The sequence below is a fragment of the Nyctibius grandis genome, chromosome 4, assembly GCF_013368605.1.
Source record: "Nyctibius grandis isolate bNycGra1 chromosome 4, bNycGra1.pri, whole genome shotgun sequence".
Lineage (NCBI taxonomy): Eukaryota > Metazoa > Chordata > Aves > Nyctibiiformes > Nyctibiidae > Nyctibius > Nyctibius grandis.
In genome coordinates, this window is record NC_090661.1 from 15,425,250 (window position 1) to 15,451,151 (window position 25,902).

Genomic DNA, 25,902 nt, shown 5'->3' on the forward strand with positions numbered 1-25,902 from the left:
CTTTTCAGAATAGGAAAGTTTTCTGTCCAGGCACACTAGACAGTTGTAGTCAGTTGATTTGTTTATTCACCACCTGGGAATGGTTCCAGGTTAAGCTCTATTTATTCAGTGGGTAAAATTGACACAACAATTAAATTCAAGAGAACATAAAGCTATCAATTCAGACTTGGATTTGGAATGTATTTTTCTTGTGCCACTATTTGACAAAATAATACAAAAAAATAACAAAAAGAAAGAGTGCTGCAGTTCAATGAGGTTTCGCGCTACAAATTTTTCATGTATTCATTTTGAATAGATTGCAATGTGGCATTTATTCTAGCTCTCAAAATAAAACAATGCCCGAAACAAAAATCACATTGCGGATTCATTAAAAAAAAAAAAAAAAAGATCATGAGTATGCACTCATCCTGTATAGCCAAGACTGTTTATTCCTTGTTGTGATTTATCATAACTAATTAATTGTCAAAGGCCTATTTCAGGAAGCTTTCTTCTTGAGTTCAGCCCACATGCAGACTACATTTGGGATTTTCAGAGGCTCAAGAGAATTAAAACAATCAATACACATACAAAATATAAAGAAAATTAATTTACTAACTTTCTACTTAGCAAGTGAACTCCTTGCCAGTGGGAGCTTTTTTTCCCCTATTGTTTTGCATTTTTTCCATGATAATTTTAACCTGAAGCTCATTATCTCTTGGATAGAGTTTTGTTTGTGTATAGCAAAGCACTGTACCTGCATTAATAGGTATGGAAGCTTTGCATGGACGTAGCTGTAGCCTGTGACACTGTTGTGTGGCAGCAGTAAATCCTGAATGTTCTCACTTATGGCAAATGGTCCACAGCCTCAGCCTTCAAACCAGCCAGAGATCTTCTGCTCTGGATAGAGATTCTTTATACTGTCAGTATTTAGGAGGAATCAAGTACCTTTTGTAAGAGGGGAAAAAAGACAGCTCCACAACTCTCTCCAGTAATGAAACTTGACACTCCTCTTTGCCCTCTATAGCAGGAAAAAAATATTTTTTAAGTGTCCATAGATCCTGCCTACAAATTTGTAACAAGAATAAATAAGACAAACTGAGTATCAAACCTTCAAATCAGTGTGCACTAAAAAAAAAAAAAAAAAAAAAAATCAAACCCTTAAGCTGGGCAAAATAACGCAGCATCAAGGGGGCTAAAACTATTTGCAAGTTTGGATCACATTGAATTAGTATTTTTGGCCAAACAAAACAGGGAAAATTCTAAATAGGAGCAAAAGCAACTGCCCAGCACATAACACCATGGCAATCGTGTTAGTACACAGAAAACTGGCTTCTCTGAGAGGAGCCAGGCTACCAGTCCCTGATCAACAAACAGTTTGTCCTTGGGAGCCCGGGAGGTAGAGTCTCTCCTTAATGCCAAAGAAACCTCAGCTGTTCAAGCTAACACCACAGGTCCTTCATGCTGTGAATAACAGAGGACTTACCTCAGGGAATGATCCCTGATATTTTGAACTCTTACTCCACTCTTACAACTAGGAATTCCTTAAGTGGCTGAAATAAGGGGTGGGTGGGAGTAGTGAATATTCAGGTTAGTTTTAATGTTACACAGTGCATTTACAAGTTGCATTTTTGTTGAGTGAATAATAGAAACAAGGGCTTTGTACAGCCACAACATCCCTCTAAATTTACGTGTCAGATAATGGGTTGAAAATAGTGGAGAGATGTATTTCCAGCAGCATTTAAAATAAAATACTACATCTAATCTTATTCCTATTTATGATTGTTTTTTCTGTGGAATTTCTTGGAGAAAAAAGAAGATTTAGAAGTGAGATCATGTTTAAGATGTATCAGAAGTCTGAGAGTGGCACTTACGTGCACTATTATCATACAAACGGCAGCAAACAACTCTAGGTATCCACTTCACTGCAGGATGTAAAGCAGCTGCAGATCTCTATAAGAACTGGCTCTCAGGAAAGTATGAGCTATTGGTAGGAATATTATGTGCCTAAATATGAAAACTCACATTCTAATGAAAAAAAATAAATTGTTCTGGTTAAAAAAAAAGAAGTTGGAAAAGTTGCTTTTTTCTGACAATGGTTATAGAGAGAATAATCCCTTTTCCTTCAAAGGTAATTCTCCCCTTCAGCACATGTATTAAATTTTTGCTGACTGGTGGTAATACAAGTCTAAATATAATGCTTTGTATTGTACATCTCTTCTTAAGAGAGAAGCCGTATTCTTTTGTTGTAGAAGATTTTCTGGGGAAGAAAAAAAAATTATTTTCTTGAAGTTGAATGTTTTCTTTTCATAACAACATATGTTCCACTGTTTCACTCTATAGCATTAGTTTAGAAAACAACCCTGACTTGTGAGCACACCGGTCAATTTTCAGTATGCTAAAACTGTAAGACAGCTTCAAAGTTGCACACAATTGTGACTGATAAAGCTAAAATCATGCTGAGGATATATCGAGAATTGACAACTAACATGAATGAACATTATGTTTGTTTTATAATTTTTATAATAAATAGTCTATGAGACCAGTTTATAAAACAGTAAAGAGAAATGCCTTACTCACTTTACAGGAATTAGTTTGTAGAGAATTTGTAGGAAATAGTTTGGCAGGAGCCTGATGTCCTAATACAGTCCCAGGTACTTCTCAGCCTAAGTCCATGGCTCCTCAGTAGGCACCTGGGCAGCCATGTGCAGGTACAAACACTGTTTGCCCACTTGATACCACAAGTGGATGTGTCAGAACCACCTATGCAGGGGACAATTCCCAGAACTTAATCTTCCCTCCCATATGTAATTATTCCTGATTCTCTCTTTTTCTTATGGTTGTAAGTAGCCCAGCTCAGAATGCTTTTCCCAGGCTGTATTTTTCTTCTGTGATAAGAAGGCAATATAAGCTAGTGGAAACTTTTTGCGTGTCTGCATTTCAGCAGTCCAAATGCGAAGAGGCATGTCATGCACCGAGGCTCAGCCGTGGAAGTTTTTCACGTACAATCATCTGCTGTCTGTTTTTCATCTACAGCGTAACAGCAATGCAGTGGAGACAAGAACAACCACATCCAGCTGGAGAGCACTGACAAGTGATGATTTTCTCCCCTGTGCCAGGGATACATCCTCAGCACATGCTCCATGTAACTGGGCAGAAAAAGTAAGATTGCTTTCTACATACTCTCAATCCTGAAACTGGCCCAGGCTTCTTTAACAAATGCTGAACTGCCTGTTCTTTCAAATAGGGTATCACCACATAATAAAAAAGCACTAGCCATTTCCCCATTTACTTGTATTTTGGGCCATAAAGGCTCAAGATACTGTAAGGTAAGGAACGGATCATGCTAGAATTAGATAAAAACTTGGCTCTCTTCCACTATTGGGAACACGGCTGATTATACTGGTCATTGCCCCATGATTAAGAGACTACATCATTAATAAAGAAAGAATAGATGAGATTTAATTCTCGTGTGTAATCTGCTTTCTTTTTGGTGACATGCTTCATATAAAAGTCACTTGCATTGTTCTAGTGTAAAGAAGGGTAAACATTTTGTCCCTTTGTGTCATTTATAAATCCAGCCACTTTTCACCATCTATTTACTATGGTATTAAACATATCTATGATATTAAACATATCTGTTCCTGTACACATGGGTTTAAATATACCATTAGAAAAGGCAATACTGGGCAATTTTATCATTGGGAAGGTATGTAATTCATGAAGTACTTCAATAACAACAGAAAAAAATGTCTCTGCATCTGTTTGTCTGGCTAGAGGCATAAAAATGTGAATATTGACATAGTTAAAAAGAGTATTTCCTGCAGCAGTACAGCCTAGGACAAATCATTACAAGTGAGCCGAGCAACTTAATACACTCAAATAACTTTTCCCTGTGAACAAGCCAACCACAAAACATGCTCACCTACTCCATTTTAGTATGTCCCATGAGTGTTCACACAAATTTGTTGCAATCAAATTCTCTACTCCAAGAAGAAAAGCAAAGTTATAAACTATATTGTACCCACCTGTTAATGCTGAAATCACTGGTGAGAAATTTATATGTTGGAGAACAGACTTGTTTCTGTTGTCCTTCGGTCAGTCTGGACTTTGTGTCTTGATCATTTGCAGATTTGTAGACCACAGCATGCCACATGCACTGACTTCTTTATAACAATGCTGATTTATTCAAAACCAGAAATTTGCCCATACCCAGATCTATGAGGTATGTGATGGGGAAGCTGCCTTCCCCTATGTGAAGAAAAAGCAACCTGGAGTCAGGAGCACAATGAACACACCTCAATCATCTCAATACCTTCTGTTCTCTTAACCAGCTACAATCTCTGTGTGAATGGCTTGATGTCTGTCATAAGCAACTGCTCTCACCCAGGTTGAAGAACTCTTCAGTTTTTGATTCCTGCTATGCATGTCACTCTTCTGCACTAAGATGGAGCTGCCTGATTTTCTCTAAGGAACAGTATGCAATTTCTTCTGTCCTACCAGGCTGATATTTCACATTCAAAGATCTGCTTCATCACAATTCTTTGTGAATAATCAAAATGGAAACAGCATCTCTCCTCCTCTCTCTTTCTCTCTGTCCCTCCTTGCTGTTGGAATTGCTGCTGATCAAAAAGTGCTTCTGGTTCTCTTGCCTGAAAATTTCAGGTTTTATGCTGGCAGGGGGAAGGAGGGTAACAAAAAAAGGTGTTACTTGAAAAATTACAATCGACTTAGTTTCAAAGGATAACCCTAAAAAGCTACTTCACCCTGTCAAGGAAATACTTATCACAAGATTTTAATAAAAGCTTAATTTTGTGCCCAGTGTTTCCCATGTTTTCTATCCAGTCTTATTTCTACTCTGTTAAGTGCCATTAGCGCTCAAAAGCCTCAAGCTGTTGCCAGCATGAAGATGAGGTCTCAGTCCCCCTCTTGCTAAAGCATCCATAACTGCTTAGGAGAAAGGCAGAGGGAAAAGAACAAAAACTCAGAGAAAAGTAATTTGAACCTTTTTTTTTGGGAGGTGGGGTAGCTTTGCATAAAGAATAACCATTAGCAACTTTCCCTCTCACTTCCCTATTGTTTAGAAAAGTCCTTGTCCTCAAAAAGCTGTCTGATTTCTATCTTACTCAGTTTATGTTGGGAGGGTCTCATTCTCTCTCTCCCAAACTTTCTTTTAAGCACCATATAAACAAACTCTGTTACAGCTATTGAAGACTAATGAGTTCTACTGATGTCTGGAAGAGAAATGGTGAGAAAAGATAAGAGGAGGACAAGCCAAGAAAATGAGCAGTGGGGGCTGGTGGGAGGAATAACCTTTAAAGACTGAGAAAATGAAGATGAATTGAAATTCAATATGAATACTACAACCTCAGCATTAATAACAACAACTTTCCATAATATGCATCTCCAGGGCTGAGGCTTCCTTTGCTTTCAGATTTTGACTTCAGGCCCCAATCCAGCAAAGTACTTAAGCCTGAGTAGTAGTATTGAACTCAACCTATGTCAAGGGGATTGGCTCATATGCTTAACTTTAAGCATGTACACTTAAGTGCTTCGCTGGATCAGAGCCTTGTTTGTTCTAGTCTATGGTTACCTTATAAGTGGGAAGTATCTATCAAGCACAATTACCTTTCAAATGTGTAAGGGATATCCATTGCTAATCATGCAGCAGGTTTTGTGGTACTGGATGAAGCAGCTATCTGTGGTACATCAGACTCCACATTTTTTCCATGTAGATAGTCTTGAGTTGAACAGCAGCCATTCAGACTTAAGTATCCAAGAGCCACCAGTCTGCGATGTACTTGCTCAAAATTAATTCCTTAAAACGTCCTTCCAGTGGTTGTTAAACTAATAGTTTAGCACCTTCCTTGGTGTCATTATCATACACATCCAGCATTACAGTCCAGAGAACATTTTTTTCCTTACCTATAATCCATGATTCTCTTAAAGCTGAACATGCTTCACATTTCAAAAAGTTCCTTTTTAGAGAACAGAAATCTTACTGTTTGCTTATCCTATATCTGTCTCCACTTCCTCTTTCATCTTGGCTGCTTTTAGTGAAGATTAAAAATAGCCAAAGTTACCTTGTTGTAAATACAGATAGACCCCTAGTCCCACCAAAGTGCTGCTGTACAATTATCTGTTTCCTTCAATAATGCAGCGAATGCAGATCTAGTAATAGAGAAAGAAGTATTCCAGCAGAGGCAAACTTTTTGCTGTCTTCCTTAGGAAGAAGGAAAGCAAGCACCCTAGTCAATCTCCATGAAAATAGCTTGCATGACTTGTGAGCAGCTCACCTGGAGCCTCTTCAGATTTCAAGTCTGCAAGAAGGGAATTTTGGAATCTGCTCCAGAAATTCTTGAAGGTCAGGAAAAAAAACCCAGAAAACCCCTGAGAACAAGAACAATGGCAAAAAATAAAATGGGCACATGGCCAGAAAAACACTGGAGGACAAACTCAGTATCAGGATCAAACACTTATTAGCTTATCGTGAATTGATAATAACGGATTTTAGACACATCTGACTTATAATCCTAAGGGTCAGCTCCTTAAAGGTAACACACTGGCTTCTCTACACTAGACCTGGTCCTAAGATGGTGTACAGGTGCCAGTTTGTTCACATCAGCACAGATCCCAGTGGGACATTTCTTTGGTGAAAGGTGGCTAAGAATCCCACAGCAGCTACCCTTAGTCTGTCCCTGCTTTATCAAAGTCAACATACAGTTAAAGCATACAGAAAACGTATATCATCCATTGCGTACCAAGCTCCTTACAACCAGATATACATCCTTTGACATGAAACCATGGTTTTCAGTCCTGTTTTTAAGGCAAGAGCGTTTATAACAACTTATATTCAGAGGTTAAATCTCATTTTTGTGAAATGTTGAGATTATTTGTAAATGTGTGCTACTCAAATTAAATTGATTTAAAAAATCTTATTGGTGTGTGTACACATATACACCACTCCTTTATGTATAATAAATTTGTTTATGAATAAAGCATTTTTTAAAAATTATAACTTATTTGAAACGTACTTACAAGTTTTACAAGATGCCATGGTCATATCATAAATAATGGCTAAATTATGAGTTCTTAAAGTGGTAGAATGGCAGTAATAAATAGATCAAAAACTTCCCAATGCTAATACCCATATGAGTAATAAACAATGGTATTTCCTATCCTGTAATGCGTGCCATGGTTCTGATCCATAAGGCTTCACATTTTTTTGCCTGCACACATGCATGCACAGGCTCACGGAGCAGATGTGAAAGTCACAAGCCTCTAATGTAATTCATGCTCCAGTTCAGCAACTGTGAGGGTATGCTGAAGACAACGTCGTGACTAACAAGGCCAAGAAATTCCTGAGAGAATAAGAATGATCGTTAACAGTTCTGAGAAACTCTTCCTTTGGGTTATTATCCCATAGAGAGAGATAGTGGTTTTTAGCGGTCTTAACCAAACAAACAGCTCTGAGAAACTAGCCATATTCCCTCTGAGATTACAGCAAATGAAAAACAAAAAACCATCTATGTTAAAAGCACTTTGAAGCATTCATGATACTGTCAGTGAAGTACTTGGACTTCTTCCTGCTTTGTGCATCAGGTCAGAGTTTCCATACTCCCAAAGGAAACTATGCATTGGCTGAAAAAAAGAGAAAGTCCCATTTACCCTACTGTTATCTTTTCACAGCGGGCTTGATTGAACAGGGATGAGGCACAGGCACATGTAGTGACTATTATAGCCACCAGAAAACAATGCAGTAGCAACTCAAATGGGCGCCTGTTTAAATGATTTACATCTGTGACACTCTGCTCATACACACCAACATAACTGAAAGGGCAGTTGTTTGAAAACTGTATTTTCTTGTAGCTTTCTCCAACTCCTTGAACTAGGTGGCAAATTAAAGATGTGATCCAGTCCCAGGGCACTGAAACCCAGAAATAAAGTAAAAACCTACCTGACTAATGGCTTACGATCATTTTAAGATTTCAGAAGTGTCAGCCTCCTTTTTTCTAGCACCACCTCCTTGCATTGCCTAAAGCAACTTTGCCATCCTAACACAGGTTAAACACACAAAGTAACACTTTCTTATATACATGAAGTAATGAGCAGTAACTATTTCCCCAACTGCCTCTCATGCATTTTAAGCTGTATCCAAGCAAATCAAGTTAACAGGGTAGATAGGGAGAAGAAAAATAGTTTTGTGACTAAGAAGCACGGCTACAACTCAACTGTTGGTACTCCCACAGACTTCCCAGCTCAGTCTTCTGTGCTCTTTTTGCCTCTGAAAAAATAAGACCAGTAAAAATATTTCTAATATCTAACCTTTAAGTTTTCTGTGTTATGTTTCTCAGTGTGCTGGCACAGCAATTAGCACAATTGAGCACTGGTTGCAGGCTAAAGCTCATTACTGGTGCATTGCGGTGTCTCTCTATTTGCGGGTACGTAGCATCAGAACATCCCTTAAGAGAACATTTGATAGCATCATTCATCTATCTGCATTGTCATACAGTCCAGATGGTTGCAGTATGTAGGCAACTGCGAATCAGAGCAGCAGGAGGAGTACATCCTGCTGCAATTTTCCCTCTGGCGCTAACCTTGATGCATTTAGATTAGTCTGTTGGTTAGGAAGTCTACAGCTCTGGGTAGATGCACCCAAAGTCCTAGCAAACGAAATAAATCAGAGCAGCTGCACTCAGTAGCTTGCCAACTACTAAATGACCAGATTTGCCCATAAAAACCTCAGTAAAAGATTACTGCAGCTCAGCAGAGTGACAATTCCCTACTGTGCAGAGGGAATTTTCTTTTGAATTCCACAAGGGTGGCATTCTGTTGCAAATGGGTCTGTTATTAAAGATCAACTCAAATTTGTGTACTTTAGCAGATTAACTATTACTATGATGTACAAACCAAGAGACAAAGAGGAAACAAGACTTCTTCCATTTGGCAAATGCAATTTTATTTCTGGATTAGTTGCAAGAGTTAAAATTTTAACATGTGTACCCTGTCAGACATATTAATTGGCATACTGGAACAATACTGCAAATGAAGAAAGTCAACGTAATTAATCATCTCCGTATAAGTACAGAGTTCTCAGGAACGTAATTGTTATTTTTCTGTGTTACAGAAAGGAGGGTTTCCAAACCTTGAAAAGGCAAGACTTCAGTGGGAATTTGATATGCCAAAGAACTATAAACTGGCTCTCATTAGTCCAGGTAAGAAAAATCTAAACACAATATGAAAAACATAACACAAACTGGCAGATACAAGGCAGGAAGGCAATGACATTTCTAAGGAGATATCTTGATAATATAAAGAAATTACTAAGTCTACAACAGTAATCACACTTATTTAAAGCCAGGTTAGTATAGATTTTATAGGCTTAAGGAATTTACTTAAACAGAAGATATACAGTCACCAAGAGTGAAATGTTACACTTAGCGACTTCCTGCACAGTTTAGTCACCTATATAGCCTCACTGAGAACAAAGTACATAACTATAGACTGTGAATCACACCCAAATTTTGCACCCATGACTATATGAGGGAGTAATTTTTGCCACCAACACAAATACTCGATAGTATAACTGTGACTCAACATAATGATTTTATCTGGGCTACTTGCTAGCTGTTTACTTTGCTGGTAGAGAAGATTGCTTATACTGTATAAGCATCACCAGAATTATTCCTTACAACTCTAGCACTCCTGGTATTACCAATTCTTCCACCAGCTGGGGTTTTGTACTCAAATCAACTCACAACTGAGCAACAGAAATGGACATTGAGATCTACAAGAATATGAGTGAGAACAGAGGTTACCTATATATACACATTCCATTTCCCCAGGGAAAATCACTATGTACAGAGTAAAAATATAATCCTTTTCACACCCAAACTGTCCTGTGAACGTGTAATCACAAGTGTTGCATGTGGGAACAGACATCTGTGTTCTATCTTCATTTGTCATTTTGGTGTCTATTTCCAGGAAAATTGTAAGATAATTTTCAAAATTTGGCCCCCAAAATAGCAAAAAATAGATTTGAGTTCTCACAGACCAAACTATGCTCACTGGAAGTCCTTCTCAATGGACTTGTAAAAATTTCTTACTGTATATCTATAGAATGATGTGAAATTACTCAAATTACCTGAAGAATCTGAAGTCTCTAGTTCAATTTACAGGTCTGATTGCTCACATTTCTTTCAAATAAAGATGCATTTCACATGGTTATCGCTTTCCTATTAATTTACAGAGCAGCAGGTTTCTGCAGGGGAAAGACTTCATTTCTCCAGCGTAGCCTTCTTTAAAAAAACGTCCTGCAGAAAAAAAGAAAAAGCAATAGTGAAAAAGATGCTGTTAGCTGTAGTGCAATTTTCAGTCTTTCTAGTAAGCACAATTTTATATAACTGTATCTCAGTTGAGTCATTTTGATTTGTATTGTAAGTAATAATTGAGAAGACCACAAACACCCACGTGCAACAAGGAATCTTACCTTGGTTCTTCTAGAGATCTATGACTGTACTTACAGTAACGACAGCATAGAGAAATCATACACAGTAAACTAAGTTTGTGACACAAGGATAATTTCAGGACAAACCCATTGTATAGTGACAAATTAACACAGGCAAACTTCAGTGAAAACCAGTCATGAATACTTGTTTACAAGCACACTGTCATGTAATACAAATGAAAACTTGTTCTTTGGACAAGCCTTAACAAGGAAGTAATTTGTAGCTACTTATGTACTTATGAATTCACAAAGCCACAGCAGTGGTCCACAGATAAGGAAAAAAAAAATCAGATTAATCCAACTTGTTTAGGCAGGGCCTATTTATTTTACAGTCTGGCAGGTGATAAGCCAATTCTGCAGAGGACCTCTAAGGGACATTATCAAGTAGAAACTAAATACTTATATTTTAATAGGACAGGCACGGCAAAAGCCCAAAGAACACTCCATCATGCCAAGAACAAAAGCAAGCGTGGCATGCAACGCACAGGCAGGCACATGCTAAAAAAAATAACGCAGCCTCACAATGGACAGTCATGTTAACCCAGGTCTGGCTATTCACCATTAGGGAACACTGCAGTGGCTACAGCTGCAGGAGATACCCTTGTCTGTACACGGGTGCACTGCCTTCAAAAACCTTTCTGTGTGTGTTGGGACTGACTGTTGATGAGGGAATAGTAGGGCTAAACATACAGGATATGAAAACAAAAATAACAGTGACAGTTATTTCCTTGCTTGTTAGTTTATGCACAGGTATTAAACACAATTTTACAGCAATCTTCAGTTGGTGTTAGCCAGTAAAACTATACTTGTTTACAGCAACTAATACTCTAATATTCTACATAGAACAAGAGTCCAGGTTAACAGTGACTATGAAACTTTCCTCTGCCACTTTACTTAGTAGTAAGGATATCTTCAAATCTTTCCCTTCAGTCAAGCTAGAAGACACTGGTCTCGCTTTTGACACTGTTTGTCCAAAGTAAAGCAAGTTGTATTGACTTGATAGCTCTATCACACTTTAAGCCATGGATTCTTCTGTTTCACACCTATGCCGATTATCTTTGAAAAATGGACTCTGTGAACATCACAAATTGCCAAGACACCCAAATCACTTAGCTCTTTTGAAAATTTTACACTTAGGTTGGCTTAGACAAGGATAGTAACTGCAATCTAATAAAAAAAGAACCCACAAAGCAGAATTAAATGTCTGGTTGTGATGAAGAATGCTTATGGGCATTTGTTTCCCCAAATTATGATCCATGGGACCACAGTAAATGATCCAGATTGAAGTAAGTAATTTCTAAAAAAAGCCCCCCAAAAAATCCTCAAACTTTAAACGAAAAGTATGAGTGTGTAGTCATGTACAACCAATTCTGAGAACCACCATTTTGAAAAGTCTGGGAACCACTGCTGTAATGCATGATAGCTACTTTTGCCTATCAAATTAGCAACCATGTGATGCAGAAGGTTATGTAGTCCACAAGAAGTAAATACTTGAAATATGTCTGACAAAAAAAGCAAACTGTATAGACTATTGTTATTAACCTTTTAATCTCCAGGGAAAGAAAACTTATGCACTTACATTTCATCATCGTATTCCTTTGGAGGTGATGCTGCAATGACTACGTCAATCCAATCCTGAAAAAGAAATGCACAGGCAAACGTGTGCTGCTAAATACTACTTTTAGAGATGGTTAGTGGACCAGCATGGAATATCAGATAGAGAATCAGAGAGGCAATCTGCTCCTGGAAAACCACAGGGAGTAGCAGAAAGATCTCTATTACAGACTTCTATAGAAAGACCACTTCAAGATTGAGTTGTTTGATTTGTATCCTGAAATTAAAGAAAAATCTACTGGTCTTGCAACAAGCTTTTAAAAATAATTGTTCCAAGAATCATCCTGTATTTGGTCATCTTAGCAATTAATACAGTTCTTGCTGAGAAAACACGTACTGTAGCTGAAGTGCAGTGTTACTTGTACATTAGGAAATCAAAGATAAGATAAGCTATTATCATAAGATTCCAATCAGCTTGCAAGTCATTTTCAATATCAAAGAGAGATTCTACAGATAAATGTACTATAAACACTCAGAATGCAATGTGTTTAAATACCAATGTTGACATGTGCCTAAATGCCATGAACTTTCACAGCAAATTACACACATGATTTTCAGAGATGCTATATACCAGCATCTTCTGCAGATTTCAGCTCACTTTGGTCGCACATGGGATATTTGTGTTGATGTGACAATGTCATGAAAGAAAAGTATACCTCATATGAGTGTTCTAGGTAGAATGACTAAGTATTCCAGGTTACTTACCCCACCCACGTTCCAAGCTTTTGCTAGAGTTGCCTGTGCTTCTGCCAGCCTGCTGTCAATTAATATCTTGCCATTTACAGCTAGTATTTCATCCCCTTTCACTATGCCTCCTGGTGAAAAGACCAATATGGTATACATACACGTAAGCAAAAAAAAAAATAAAAAATCTGTCTTTTCTGTCTCATATTTATGCAGTACTAAGTATAATGAAAAGCGTCTTCACTAGATGCGAAGGCTTACACTAAAAATTGACATAGACAAGAAAGTTTCCTACAGGCAAAAGCAAAAGGTAATTTTAGGCATGGAAAAGCCACACTAAACTCTTATTGATCATGACCAGTAAGAAACTACGTTCAACAAGATTTTCCATAGTAGCAGTTTGCCTGTCTGGGTAATCCATCTATAAAGCTTACAAACTGTGGTTGATTGTAGGCTGTTACTACTATGAAAATGGCAGCATTACTTACAAGATCTGAAGATATAAGTGGCATTTGTCAAGGGTTTGCAGGACTGTAATTCCTTTGCAAAAGCATGTGTAATGTTTAGTCCTTAGAACTGATTTTGACTTGCTAATCTGGAGTGAAGCACAATCAGCTAACTGGGACTGGATTTGAAGAGGGGAAAACACAGATGGTAAGGGGACAGCCTTAGCTATAAGAAGCCCTCACAACAGTGAAGAGTCAAAGAGAAAGAGTACCTGAGAGATCAAGTGGCTGAGATGTTTTCACAGCAAGAGTGACTTCAGCTTAGGTGCAGGTTGAGACAAGGTCAGCAAAGACAACGTAAGGAGATTTTTGTCCTGTCCCTCTACCTGGTCATCGCCATAGTTCTCAAGGAAATTATGAGAGATACTGGCCACCAGGAGCAAAGCCTGGATGTTTGGTATGCACGTTCTTGTGCCTTCCAGAGAGCTAAGCTGTTAGCCAGAAGGCTCAGGCCTTTAGTGGGATTTTGGGAGTAAAGCCAGGTGTTTTACAAAATAAGTTAGTATTGAAAGTAGCATTAAGAACAAAACTAAGCAGTGTAGTGTAGCCATGGTCAGGTAAGTGCTTTGCACGTAGAATTACTACAAATGTCATTGCTTGGAAATCTTGAAATAATGGAGACCATATTCTGCTTTTCTTAATTAACAGAATACACCAGAGAATCAGGTGTTGTGTGGGGGGTTTTTGTGTTGGTTTTTTTTGTGTGTGTGTGTGGTTTTTTTTGTTTTTGGTTTTGTTTTTTTTTTTATAAGAGACTGGAAAAAGGGGAGTCATTAAGAGAACAGCTCTACATTTTCAGGCCACATTTTTGAAAATTCTGTAGTGATAGAAATACAGCAGCAGTGACCATTTCTTCTTAAACACTATTTATAAATTTTACGTAACTATCAGTTTAAGCAGCACCCTTCAAACCATGAGCTTCTCTCTCTGAGCTGCCCTTAGAGCTGAGACAGAACATGCTGCCTTGGACAATCTAAGGGTGGCTCTCAGTACCAGGCAGAGCTATGAAGCCAGCCAACAACTCTCAGCCAGCATAAGGAGCCACTTTGCAGCAGCATTCAAATTCCTCATTGTTGCTCACCATGTTTGTCTGCAGCACCACCCTCATAGATGGCAGACACGACTATCTTTCCAATTGGAGAATCAATTCCTCCCTCGACTGCAAGATCTAATGATCCTTCCTGTTAAAAAGAGAGTTTTAGTTCAGAAAAGGCTGTTAATTTTTGCCATCAACAGGCGCTTAATCTTTCCTTCTTCCCAGTAAATGGGACTGTACATGAAATGCTTACATAAACCCTTTAAATATCAATCAAAATAATATAGTATTTACCTTTTTAATTCGTAATAGCCGTACATCTTTTCCCATAATCTGCTCTGGGGTAAACTATGAAAAGATACAATTAGTCATTTCCAACTTGGAAACACAATTATGCTGATCTATGTAGTTTATGGGAGAAAAGGGACTTTTCCCTCCTCCAAAATAGCGTTAGAGGAAGATCAGAACACCAGATCATCTTTTCCTGTAAGAAAGCCCCTTTTCAACATGACTAGAAAGACAAATACACAAGCCCCAGCAAACCAACAAGAAAGAATCTTACCCCCTCCCAGCCCTCAAATTCGAGGATGTGTTTTTTCCAGTGTATTTCACATTAAACAGTAAGACATTTGAATTCTCTCCTTACCATTGAATACGGATCAAAATCTTCCAAATATTTCTGGAAGCCCTGAGAATAAAACAATACTTAATTGTGAAAACCTCAGGTTCATGTACACACAACACACAAACTCTATTTTATTTATTAGTAAGAGAACATATAATTCTGTAAGCTATGAAAGAAGACAGGAAATGGGAGAAAAGCACAGAAAGGCAGCAAACAGTCCATCCTGACAGTCAGAAGACATTTCAAAACGTTATGACAGATCAGCAGTTTGAGCTGCTCATACTATGGAGCAGTTTTGGGGAACAGTTTACCACTCTGTCAGCTCCGTGGTTCCTCTCTACACCTGACAGAACAGAAACAAATCTTGAAAGCATCACGGGCAAGTATGTTCTGCCACACTCTTTGAGTAACGTTCCTTGAGACTATCACTATGTTGGCCACTATCTAACATAAGGCAGAAGTGACAGGCTCCAGTTCGCCTGTCAGCAACACTACTCCACTGTGTCTGGGTTGTAGGACCCTCTTCCAGCCCCCTTCTCTCCTTTCCATGGAGTTTCAGGGAGTTGGCTCCACACCACAAGCGAATGCAGGACAACTGATTTTGTTTTCATAAGGTTCTGTGGAGGACTTAAAAGTCTTGGCAGAGAGTGTCTGAAATGAGGAAGATAATATTGCAGTTAGGTAGAGCAAGATTTAAGCTTTGAGAGGACCCGCAACTTCTTAAATTTTCAAAAGCTAGTGCATTACCCTTGTCAGACCAACACTGCAGGGAAAAAGCAGGAGTTACCTTTTCTGCAAAGATGAGAGTTCCTGAGTCAACAATCAGGAATCAATGCTGTTTGGGTGGTGGTTCCTTGAGAAGGATTAGTAGTTACTGGGTGAGACTGTATGGGCGATGCTGGAGATTTATAAAAACTCTCTGCTTATTCTGCATGTTAAAGTAAGGACTTCAGGACTTAACAGAAATCTTTACTGAGGCACCTAAATGCTGTATCACTCTTGTGGCTTCAAGCTGCCATAACCTGGGGATATAGGAAAAACACAGAACCACACAACCCTTTGCTGACGCAGCAGACAAGCCAATATCTGACACAGACCAGCAGTTCAGGGCGTGATCAAGCTTGATATATTCATTATTGCCCTCTTTTCTACTGGATTCATCTGATGATAAAGTCTATTCCACTCTCAGACTAAGCTTCTTTCCACTTGTAAATTAAATGCACAGCTTAAGGTTCCTCTGGTATCTTTGAGGGCTGGCTGTTAAAGGACAAAGTTGCATCAGAAGACACTAATGCCTCCTCCTCCTCCTGTTATCATCTTTATCATCTCTCTCAGTTGCCTAATTTTGACATGAATATGAATAATCCTCTGGGGTCAGATCTCATTCTTACCACCACCGTCTCTGACAAAGTCAGTGAGCACTATGACACAACTCTGCATTAGCAGACCCTCAAAATGTACAACAGTGCTGCCCATTTGTCTAACCACACTTATACAGACCATGCAACAATGGTGCTGATGACTCTTGTGTGGACTGGCAGTCATTACACACAGGCATACTGAATCGTACTGCTTTCCTGCAGGCTGCCTCTCTTCACCTTTTCCCTGAGATCAGAAGACCAACTTAAGCAAATCATGTCCTCATTCTGTGTTTTTTTCTGAGACAGAAGAAACATCTGCAAGGGTTGAAGCACGACTTTGTCTCCCCAGGCTCCAGAGAGGTAAATCCTTCAGGGCGTAACTGCAGAACTTTTGCTTACTGCCACAAGTGGGTTTTTTTCCATAGGGAAATATGTATTAAAAACATCTTTTGGGTATAGAACATAAGAGACCTTTATTTAGCATCTAAATTAGTATGCGTTGCATTACATTTGTTAACTGCTAACTTTGAGGAACTAAATAAATGGGAATTTGATCACAGACTTCAGCGAGGGTAGAATTTCATCCTGGGGGGAAAAACCAATCAGTCATTCATTTACAAAGTGTATTAATATTATGAATAGTTTTACTAAAACTGTAAGCGAAACATTTTACAATGATAGCTACCCAAACAACTAATAGTTTGAATAGCTGAATTTGTATCGACCTTTGGAGTCATGGCTGAAGTAGACATCTACGGTCTTGGAGCAAGCAACTTAGAGGAAAGAACTCCAACCTCAGCCAAGCCACTAATTCATCATGTAACCTAAAGGAAGTCATTGAACTCTCTTTGTCCCAGATTGCCCTCACGAAAAACAGATGTTGCCCTTGAAAAAAGTTTTCCTGGGAAAATAATTTTTAAACAGGAAAAAAAAACCCCTAAACCCCACAACCAGAAACCTGCAAGCAAAGAAGTGATATAATCTGGATCCAATAATGTACAAATACAGCTATGATACAATGAAGACATCTGCTGAATTGTAATAAATCTTCCCAGAAACGGGCATCACAAATTCAGAGAGCAGAGAGCGCACTCCATATCCAAGGAGGGTCTAATGAACCAAGCAACACTGAGTGGAAAGCACAGTGCTGAGCCTACGCTCCCACTACTTGTGACATCTCAGGCAAAAGAGTTAAGACCATTCTAATCCCTTCTTGACTTACAATAACATTCATATGACTGAATGTAAGTAGAATCTGGAACATCAAAATGCACTGAAACAACTATCTGTCTGGCCTTCTAAATGAAAGGTAAAGTTAATACTTAAAAAACCCAAACCCAAAACAAAACAGAAGAACCTAAGCCAATGGTACTGCTCACTGAAGTTTCTAGTATCAGTAGCCAACAGCAATTGAGACCTGACTGAAATAAGCAAAAAAGAATTGAAAGAGAAACCCATGACCACATACAACAAAATTTTCCAAAAACCACATTTGCTGAGAACACAACTGTTATATATAGAACATACTATAACATTCAATTGCAAGTGAACAATCTCAAAGTTCTATTTATCTCAGTCAAATCCCATTTTCCCTTCTAGATCTAGACTGAAACTGATTAAAAGAAGAAAAAAATTCATTATTAATCTTAATAGTTTACCACTCAAAATCTCAAACTGTGAGCTCGCAACTGTGCACCAACATTTTCATATAACATGGCAACGCTTCTAACTTTAAAGGTGTTTTCACAGAAACTGGCACATTTAACAGCAGCAAAGACGTTAAGCATGAAGTTCACTTCTTCAAGGGACCATCTGTTGAACCACCAGTCAACCAAAGAGGAATAGATGAAAACTTCATCATTATGACAGAGGAAAGCAATAGAAGTAGTAATACAGCAGAAAAATCCTACACAATACAAAAAGGATATATGAATAAGTGTTCTCCACCACCAGTTCCTCTGACTTCCTACGAATAACTGTTGCGATAACAGATCTACTTGTTAAACTGAGAAAATATTTTATTACTGAAAGCATTGCAACTTGAGACTGAAAGAAACTAAGAAACCTCAGGAATATTAAAAAAAAACCAAACTTGCCAGTATCAGATCAGTTATCTGTGTTCAACTATCTTAAAGATTCCACTAACCTTGTAAGTAGTTACAGATGGTTCAACCTGAAGGATTTACTATCCTCTCATTCTTCATCTGTCTAGACTAGCAGGAGCCACAGGCACACACTGAAAGTTTACAAAGACTAGCAGTTTTCATGCACTGGGGCTGTCTCGCATCCTCTGTTTTAGAAACTGAGTAACAGGATTAGAAAGGAAAGTTTTAAACCTATGATCAAAACAAGAAGTACCACACAAAACATGGAAAATGTTCTTTTACTTGTTTTTTGTTAGATCTAAATGATGAATTGTAAACCACCATCCTTTTAAACATCTCTTGTGGCTGCAAAAGAAAGAAAATTGCCAAACCAGATATTAACTTTTTGCTGTAAATAAGTATCACTTAATCACAAATAATCTCACTGCTTTTTTTGCTTTCTAGGGACTGAATCACATTTGCACTTGTTAGTGCTTGTTCCCCATACCATTTCAAATGAGAGAACATACACAGTGAAATAGTACTGAATGCAAAGAAGAAAGAATTACAGAGAAACTACATAAATAATGCACATTTCCATACCACAAGATTTCTTAAAAATATTTTCCATGATGCCTTTTATCCCTAATTTCTACAGAACAGTGCTGGGGTCTCTTCCCCATGATTTTTGAAAAAATAATTGGAAAAAAAACATGGACAAAATGCTAGACAAGTAATTTTCAAAATATTGAAAAGTCACAATAAATATATGCCATACATTTAAGATTTGCTCTCCTACCAGGGATTCCCTATACTGAAAGGTGAATTCCATTATTAAATTCCTCATGAAGTTGATAAGTTGAAAGAAGAGAGATGTGTATTTGGGCTCATCCTGAAAGAAGCAATTACCTAAATACCAATTACTAGTACAGGTTCTTTCTGCTTAAAGAAATTGACTTATTTCTGAGGGGTCTTGCTTCAATTTGGACATCTAGAAGTAATTTCATAACATTGATTATATTGTGAAATAACTGCTGGATTTTATTTTATTGTGTTGGGCTTCAATGATTTTAATCCCATATTGATTCTGTTTTTCTTTCGCCTCCAGGGCATTAACAAAACAGTACACTGCAGTTTGGAATCACTTAAAATATGGAACATCTTATTATGCTACAAAAATTTTCAAAAATAAAATGGGCTAAGAAAAAAATTATACAAAACACTCCTCACACCTCTCCAGCCTCCACTCAAAACCCTGCATCAAATCAGGTAACTTATTTGAGTCTTCTGAAACAAAAACAACTTTCTACAGACTAAACTTAGGTATTCACATTTCCAAACTCAACTTGCTTTAAAGCAAATGACTATACATCAGTTTCACTACTAATTCTATCAGTGTCCTATAGACATACCATTACTTGGAAAAATGTGTCTATTCCTGAGTTAGCGAAAGGTTTGTGGTCTTCCTTTAATTAATACAAAGACTGAGTTTTTGCCTTGAAGGACTTTTGGGCAAGTCTGGCAAGATTTTCCACAAAACTCCTCAGCCCCTCTCTAGCCACTTAAAAAAAAATGTATTTCCTTTTCAACACAGATGGTTTTGGTATAGCTGTGGCCAATAATAACCGAAATTTCCAATCATCGCACATCTTACCACACAGTATCTAAGCACCTGTCTCAGGTCCCTTGACTGCAGTCCTGCAGAATCAGGCTTCAGATCTTGCAAATTAGAGGAGAGCTTAAATATTCATTCTTCCTTTCAGAAATCCTGCACCAGCCACAAAGGGGCGAGGGAGGAAAAATCTTTAGTAGCAGCAAGTGCATCAAAGCCTTCTAACTCACACAACAGGATGTTTATGATAGTTGGAGAGCAGAGACTAATGTTCATGCTGGTTTTGCTTCTCTGAAAACCCCGCCACTAAATCATAACAATCCACTCCTGTTCTCTGAGCCAAAATTTAATTAGCTTTGCCATGATTATATTCCAATTCACTCTAGCATAGCAGAGACAAAAAGTTCATGCTGATTTTGACCCAGAGCAGCCCTCAGCACTCAAGGCTACACTCAAGGTTTAATCCTCACCCATTGTTTCCCTATTTATAAGTGAGAACAATTTTACTTTCATGAACCATTAAGACTTGGGAATTCTGACCTGAATTCAGTTAATATGAAAACTTAAGTCACAACAGAGACTTCACTGTTCCTATCTGGCCCAACTACCTTCCAGATAACAGGAAGGTTTTACCCATTCTGGCATGTTTATTTTATTCTTACGTTCACGCTTTTCATCTTCTTTACTAGTGAATTGCTTGAGTATAGGCTCACTTGATAAGCTGTTTGAATCAAGTAAATCTATCAGGATCAGTTTCTAGAGCTTGGTACTCAGAACAGCTAAATTCACATAAAAACAAGTTGGAAGAAATTATGTGCATTATGCATATTAAGACATAAAGACTGGAGTTCCATAAGGCGTGTGAAATCTAGCAAGACAAGAAATAGGGTAGCAAAAGATACTTTGCTTTTGGTGATACTTCACTAAGAGAAGCTGAACTGGTCCCGTATCTGAACCATTGGACTTAAATAAGGAACTTCTTCCCACCGCAAACAAACAAAAAACATTCCTTCTGCATTAAATCAAATTATAATTCCTATAAATTTCTGGAGACAGGCAGGTACCTCCTTGTCCATTTTTTCATACATTGGCCTTTTCATTTTTTTAACTAACAGAGGTAGCCTCCCTCTTCAGTATCCTTGCAAGTCTTACTCCACATACTACTGTGACTTCTTTGCAGCGAGGATGAATACTCTTTACTGCATTAAGTCATAAATGGAAGTAAGAGGTAACAACAGGTCTACAAAACCCATTTATAGACTGATGTTTCTCTTAAAGTCCTATCAGAATACTGCTCCCACTGAAACTGTAATCTTCCAGCTAATATAAGGCAGTTTGGGAATGAAGATGATTGACATCTGAAACATTTTAGCAGACTTGTGATTTGAAAAATGTGCATGCATGCATAACAAATAATAAGAACTTTCCCTATGGAGGTGGATATTATTGCCAATTTCTCAAACTAATTGTAAGGAGTCAGTAACAACAAAAAAAAACCCCACACACAAAACCAAAAACAAGTAACATTTTCAATTTGTACCAAGACTGTCTGATCACACATAAGGGTATTATCAGTTTTGCAAACTAGTTTATATTTGCACGTCAGGTATTTATTTTCAAGAGCTAGACTGTATTAACTGCAGATTATGATTTTACTCTGTTCATTCCTCCCCTAAGGATTTCATATTGCTTAGAGATGCTGAATTACTGAACACAATCAAAATGAAAGCTCTAATGCATACAACTGAAGGAAATATCTACACTGGAGGGATTTGAATTTATTTTTAGCTTCTGTACCTGCCTTCTCTTGAGCAACTTAAAAAAACTGCTTTCATTTATCATTTCAATCCATTTATAATATAGAAGTTTCAAGACTACTATGTCTGTGGGAAAACTGGTTACTCAGTATCACTTAAATTTGTTCAAACTGTAACTGGGAAAATAAAGGAACAAAAGTATGTAAATTATTAAAGCAGAAAATGACAAAAAAATCCATCACACTTTAATGAAAGACAGTTAGGAATATTGTGCCCATCATTTATTGTCAGACATAGCATAAGCTTGTACTTAAATAAATGAAATGCAAATGTGATGGTTTTTCCATCACTTAGAAAGCTCATGTTGCAATACACTGCCTTGCTCATATAGATGTATATATACACACGTCCACATGCATGCATATAACAGACGCACAACTCTAATTGTAACAGCATAAGTCATGATGACCCTCAAGAATAAATACTACTAATTGGTCCACTAGCTATTTTAGATGGATTTTCAGGGCTGCCACTTGGGAGTTATCACCTGTCAGAGCAGTATTTCTCTTCTTTTTCAGTAAGCCTTGGCTCACCTTCCCTTATATACCACAATTTCCAAAGATGCTACATGGTTGGTCCTAAAATATTTAGCCTAAGAGTTTTTTCTTTATTTACATTTGAAACAGAAATGGAAAAGAAATAAGAAAAAGAATCTAATTGTGAGTCCACTTCGCAGTAACACTGCTCGACCAGTATATTGGAGTCTTAGATATAACAACACGTTTTTTTATCTGGAAATGAAATGATGAGATATGTATCTACATTTCAGGTATGTTCATACCTAGTTACAATGGAAAAATACAATGTAATTAATTTTTACTATTTCATTCTTCACAAATAAATTGAGAATTTATAAAAATAAAAGTCAGCATGTGAATAAATGAAAAATAAGATCTGCAGAGCCTAGGGCTCTACACTGCTCTGGAATTATACACTCCATTACAAAAATTGTCACTAAAAGTGACTTTCAGATCATGAAAAAAAAAAAAGGAAAAATACCCTAGTGATTAGTGATCACTTGAAAATTACATGAATTTTAGCAGAAAATGAGACAAGCATTGATTCTTTGAGGAGAAGTCAACAACAAATCCCACAGTACTGCAGCACTCAGAAAAAAAAATATTAAAAGGCTTACCAGGGCCTCTGATTTGATTGTTGGCCTGACCATAAAGTTTGGGTCAGGATGCAGCATGACTGGTTTGGAGACTATTGGTACCCCTGGATGTCGTTGGGTAGGTGGACTTGGAGCAAGATGCTACGGGGTTAATTTAAGAAAATTACGATTCACAACATAGTTTGTGCAAATCCACCATTTCACCAAGATACCTCAATTCAAACAGTTTATGGTGATGAATTTAATGACACTAATACAACAAAATGCTTACAGAACTATTTTAACTAAGACTTACAAAGTCAACAAACCAAAACATAATTTCTCTTGCATCCAAATAGTAGCTTTTTCCCCTAAACTATGACTTCACAAGCAAGACTATGGAAAAATCTCATCCTTGCTTTTGGCACTTATCCCATAAAGGCAATGAACGGAATGAGAAACTACAAGGGAAAAAAATGTTAAATTGAGTGCAAGAACATAGTGAACCTGAAATGAGATGTTAACTAATCTATGACTAAATGGATCTTTTAAGATGAAATTCACCAGGACTGTAGTGATCAGCTTTCCATAAAGAATTTCAGGTTAACTCATCTTGACTTAAGAGCAAGGGTTAGTTACGCTAATTACCTATCCTTGACTCTACAAAGTACAGATATCCAGAGATATCTGAGACCTAATCATCCAGCATGTACTAACCCAATTGTACACTTCTTGCTCAGTCAAAACTCTCACTGACGTCAAGCATAGTTTTATTCAAGAAGAGTTCAAAAATGAGCCCTGTGGGTTTAGTTTCTGACTTAACCCCAGCAACTCTCAGCACACTCTTGTCAGTGTTTCTCATAGGAAATCTGATGTATTCCAGATATCATTCATATAGTACAAGCTGTATCCTCTGAAATTATTTGAATTGTTTCCAGCAAATTGGTTAAGACACTTTTTTTTTTATTATTATTTTTTTACATAAGGGAATTTTTGGGGTGGGTGTTTTTTTTGTTTGTCTTTTTTATTTCTTTTTTTAAATAATTCAAGAAAAAAGTTTTGGAACCAGATCTTTGAACGTCCCTGTAGAAACCTCTCAACTAATGTTGTTCCACACCACAAAACATAGTGTATCATCAAGCTTCCTGATCCTAGAAGAATCAGGAGGTTCACAGATATCAACTTGTTAAAGTTGCACTGGAACTGGACGATTTCTCCTGGAGTTGCATAATTTAAAGACAGACTTTTCTAGAGTGCCTCAGAATGGGGAAACCCAACATCCAGCCATCCTAAATCAAAATCAGTGCAAAGAGTTATGAAACAAACATTGGGTTTTCTAAGAAGAAAGCTTGCTTCCTAGCACCCGTTATGTTTAAAATATAGTTTGGTCCTAGCTCCTTTTGTCTGTCTTGACAGAATAACAAAGTATATGCTCCATGACATACAAAACACGCAAACACGGACTGTAGTTGCTGAAGTGTTGAAATATGAAGTCCTCAGACCATTAGGAGTCACTTCCACTACCTGGTATTAGGTATCTTGTAACACAGCAATAAATCCACACACATGAACGCAAGTGCCAATTTTTAAATAAATTAGCCATGCAGAGTCAAACCCTTGACACTTCCTTCATGTTAGCATCACAAGAGAAGTTCATAAAACTACAGTCATTATTAACAGTACATGACATACCAGTGGACTGCTTGACACAGAAGATACTTTGCCGATGTTGGAGGTGTTTCTTACAACCTAAACAGTAACAGACTTAGTACCAGGTTCATATAAAGTATATAGCTAATAATAATTTTGAGAAATAGAAAAATTTATGCCAGATATTTTAATAGTTAGTTGACAAGAATGTATTTGATAGAATTTCATTCCTTTTGTCAGGTATCTGTTTGAGCTAAATTTGAAATTAAATGATCTGGGAAAAAAAAAAAAAAAACCAAAAAAAACCCCAAACAACTTAGCAACATAGAGAAGATTCACCAGTTAGAGTAATATTAGAAAAGTAAACTTATGGGGCAACAACAATTGTCATATTTTCAGCATTAGCAGGCATAAACATAAGATCTTTAATTGCTGACGTCAAATAAACGCACTGCTTCTGCTTATGTGTGGTGTTAAAAAAAGACTTTTCAAAAAGCACAAGGATAAATTGTCCAGCTTCTGATTTTTCTTCTATTCCGGAAACCACATCAGGAATACCGGGTCATCTACTTATAAACAAAGCAGCTTTGGCTCAGTATTAATACTTTACTAAGAGCTTAGTTCTTTCCTCATATACACTAATTATAGTCAGTGAAAACTGACTTACTTTTGAAGGCTAGGTTATTTTTTTTTGTTGTTACTTGATGTATTTTTCTTTAATTATTAACTTGTTTTCTCTAACATATTTAGCAGTACAAAACTGCCAGAAACATATACTGGAATACATGGGTTTGCGGTCAGATCCAGTATGACAGTTCCTATACTACTTCGTTTATCTGAATATTTTCTATTAGCATTAGGAGAATGTATTTCTCCTCCGAATGCTAGTAGTTTGTACACTTGTGTCATTTAACATCATTTCACAAATAACTTGGGAAACCTGTTATCCATAAGAACATCAGACACCTCCATTTCAGCGGATCTAGCATGTTCTTGGCACTTCAAACAAACCACATAGATCGAGCACTATTAGAGGTCTACTTAAGTTTATAAGAAGAGATTCATAGTCCACACTAGGGCAACTATTCACAAGAAATAATCTGCCAGTTTCCCCTGAGAAGTTATTAATTTGCATATCCTTCCCCACCCCCAACCAGAATCATGCAAACACAAAGCCTACTATTTCCAAGTAAACATGCAAAAAAAAAAAAATGAAACCCAATAATGCAGTCAGTCAATCCATGCAGAAAACTGTGTGGGAAAGAAGTAAGTGTATGGGATCCTCTTCTGCTGTTTGAAAAAAATAAGAACCTTTTGCCACAAAAACAAGTACCTGA

General features: G+C 37.4%; 1 protein-coding gene across 1 annotated transcript in view; it reads right to left on the minus strand.

Moving 5' to 3' along the window:
- Window positions 1–8,969: 8,969 nt before the first annotated feature.
- USH1C (USH1 protein network component harmonin) overlaps window positions 8,970–25,902 on the minus strand; it is a 49,141-nt gene continuing 32,208 nt past the window's right edge. The window contains exons 19-26 of the mRNA XM_068398713.1: window positions 22,958–23,077; window positions 18,697–18,759; window positions 14,970–15,011; window positions 14,618–14,671; window positions 14,369–14,468; window positions 12,803–12,912; window positions 12,063–12,118; window positions 8,970–10,289 (exon numbers count right to left, since the gene is read on the minus strand). Coding sequence (XP_068254814.1) covers window positions 10,277–10,289; window positions 12,063–12,118; window positions 12,803–12,912; window positions 14,369–14,468; window positions 14,618–14,671; window positions 14,970–15,011; window positions 18,697–18,759; window positions 22,958–23,077 — 558 coding nt within the window. The 3' untranslated portion in view covers window positions 8,970–10,276. The remainder of the gene's footprint in view (window positions 10,290–12,062; window positions 12,119–12,802; window positions 12,913–14,368; window positions 14,469–14,617; window positions 14,672–14,969; window positions 15,012–18,696; window positions 18,760–22,957; window positions 23,078–25,902) is intronic.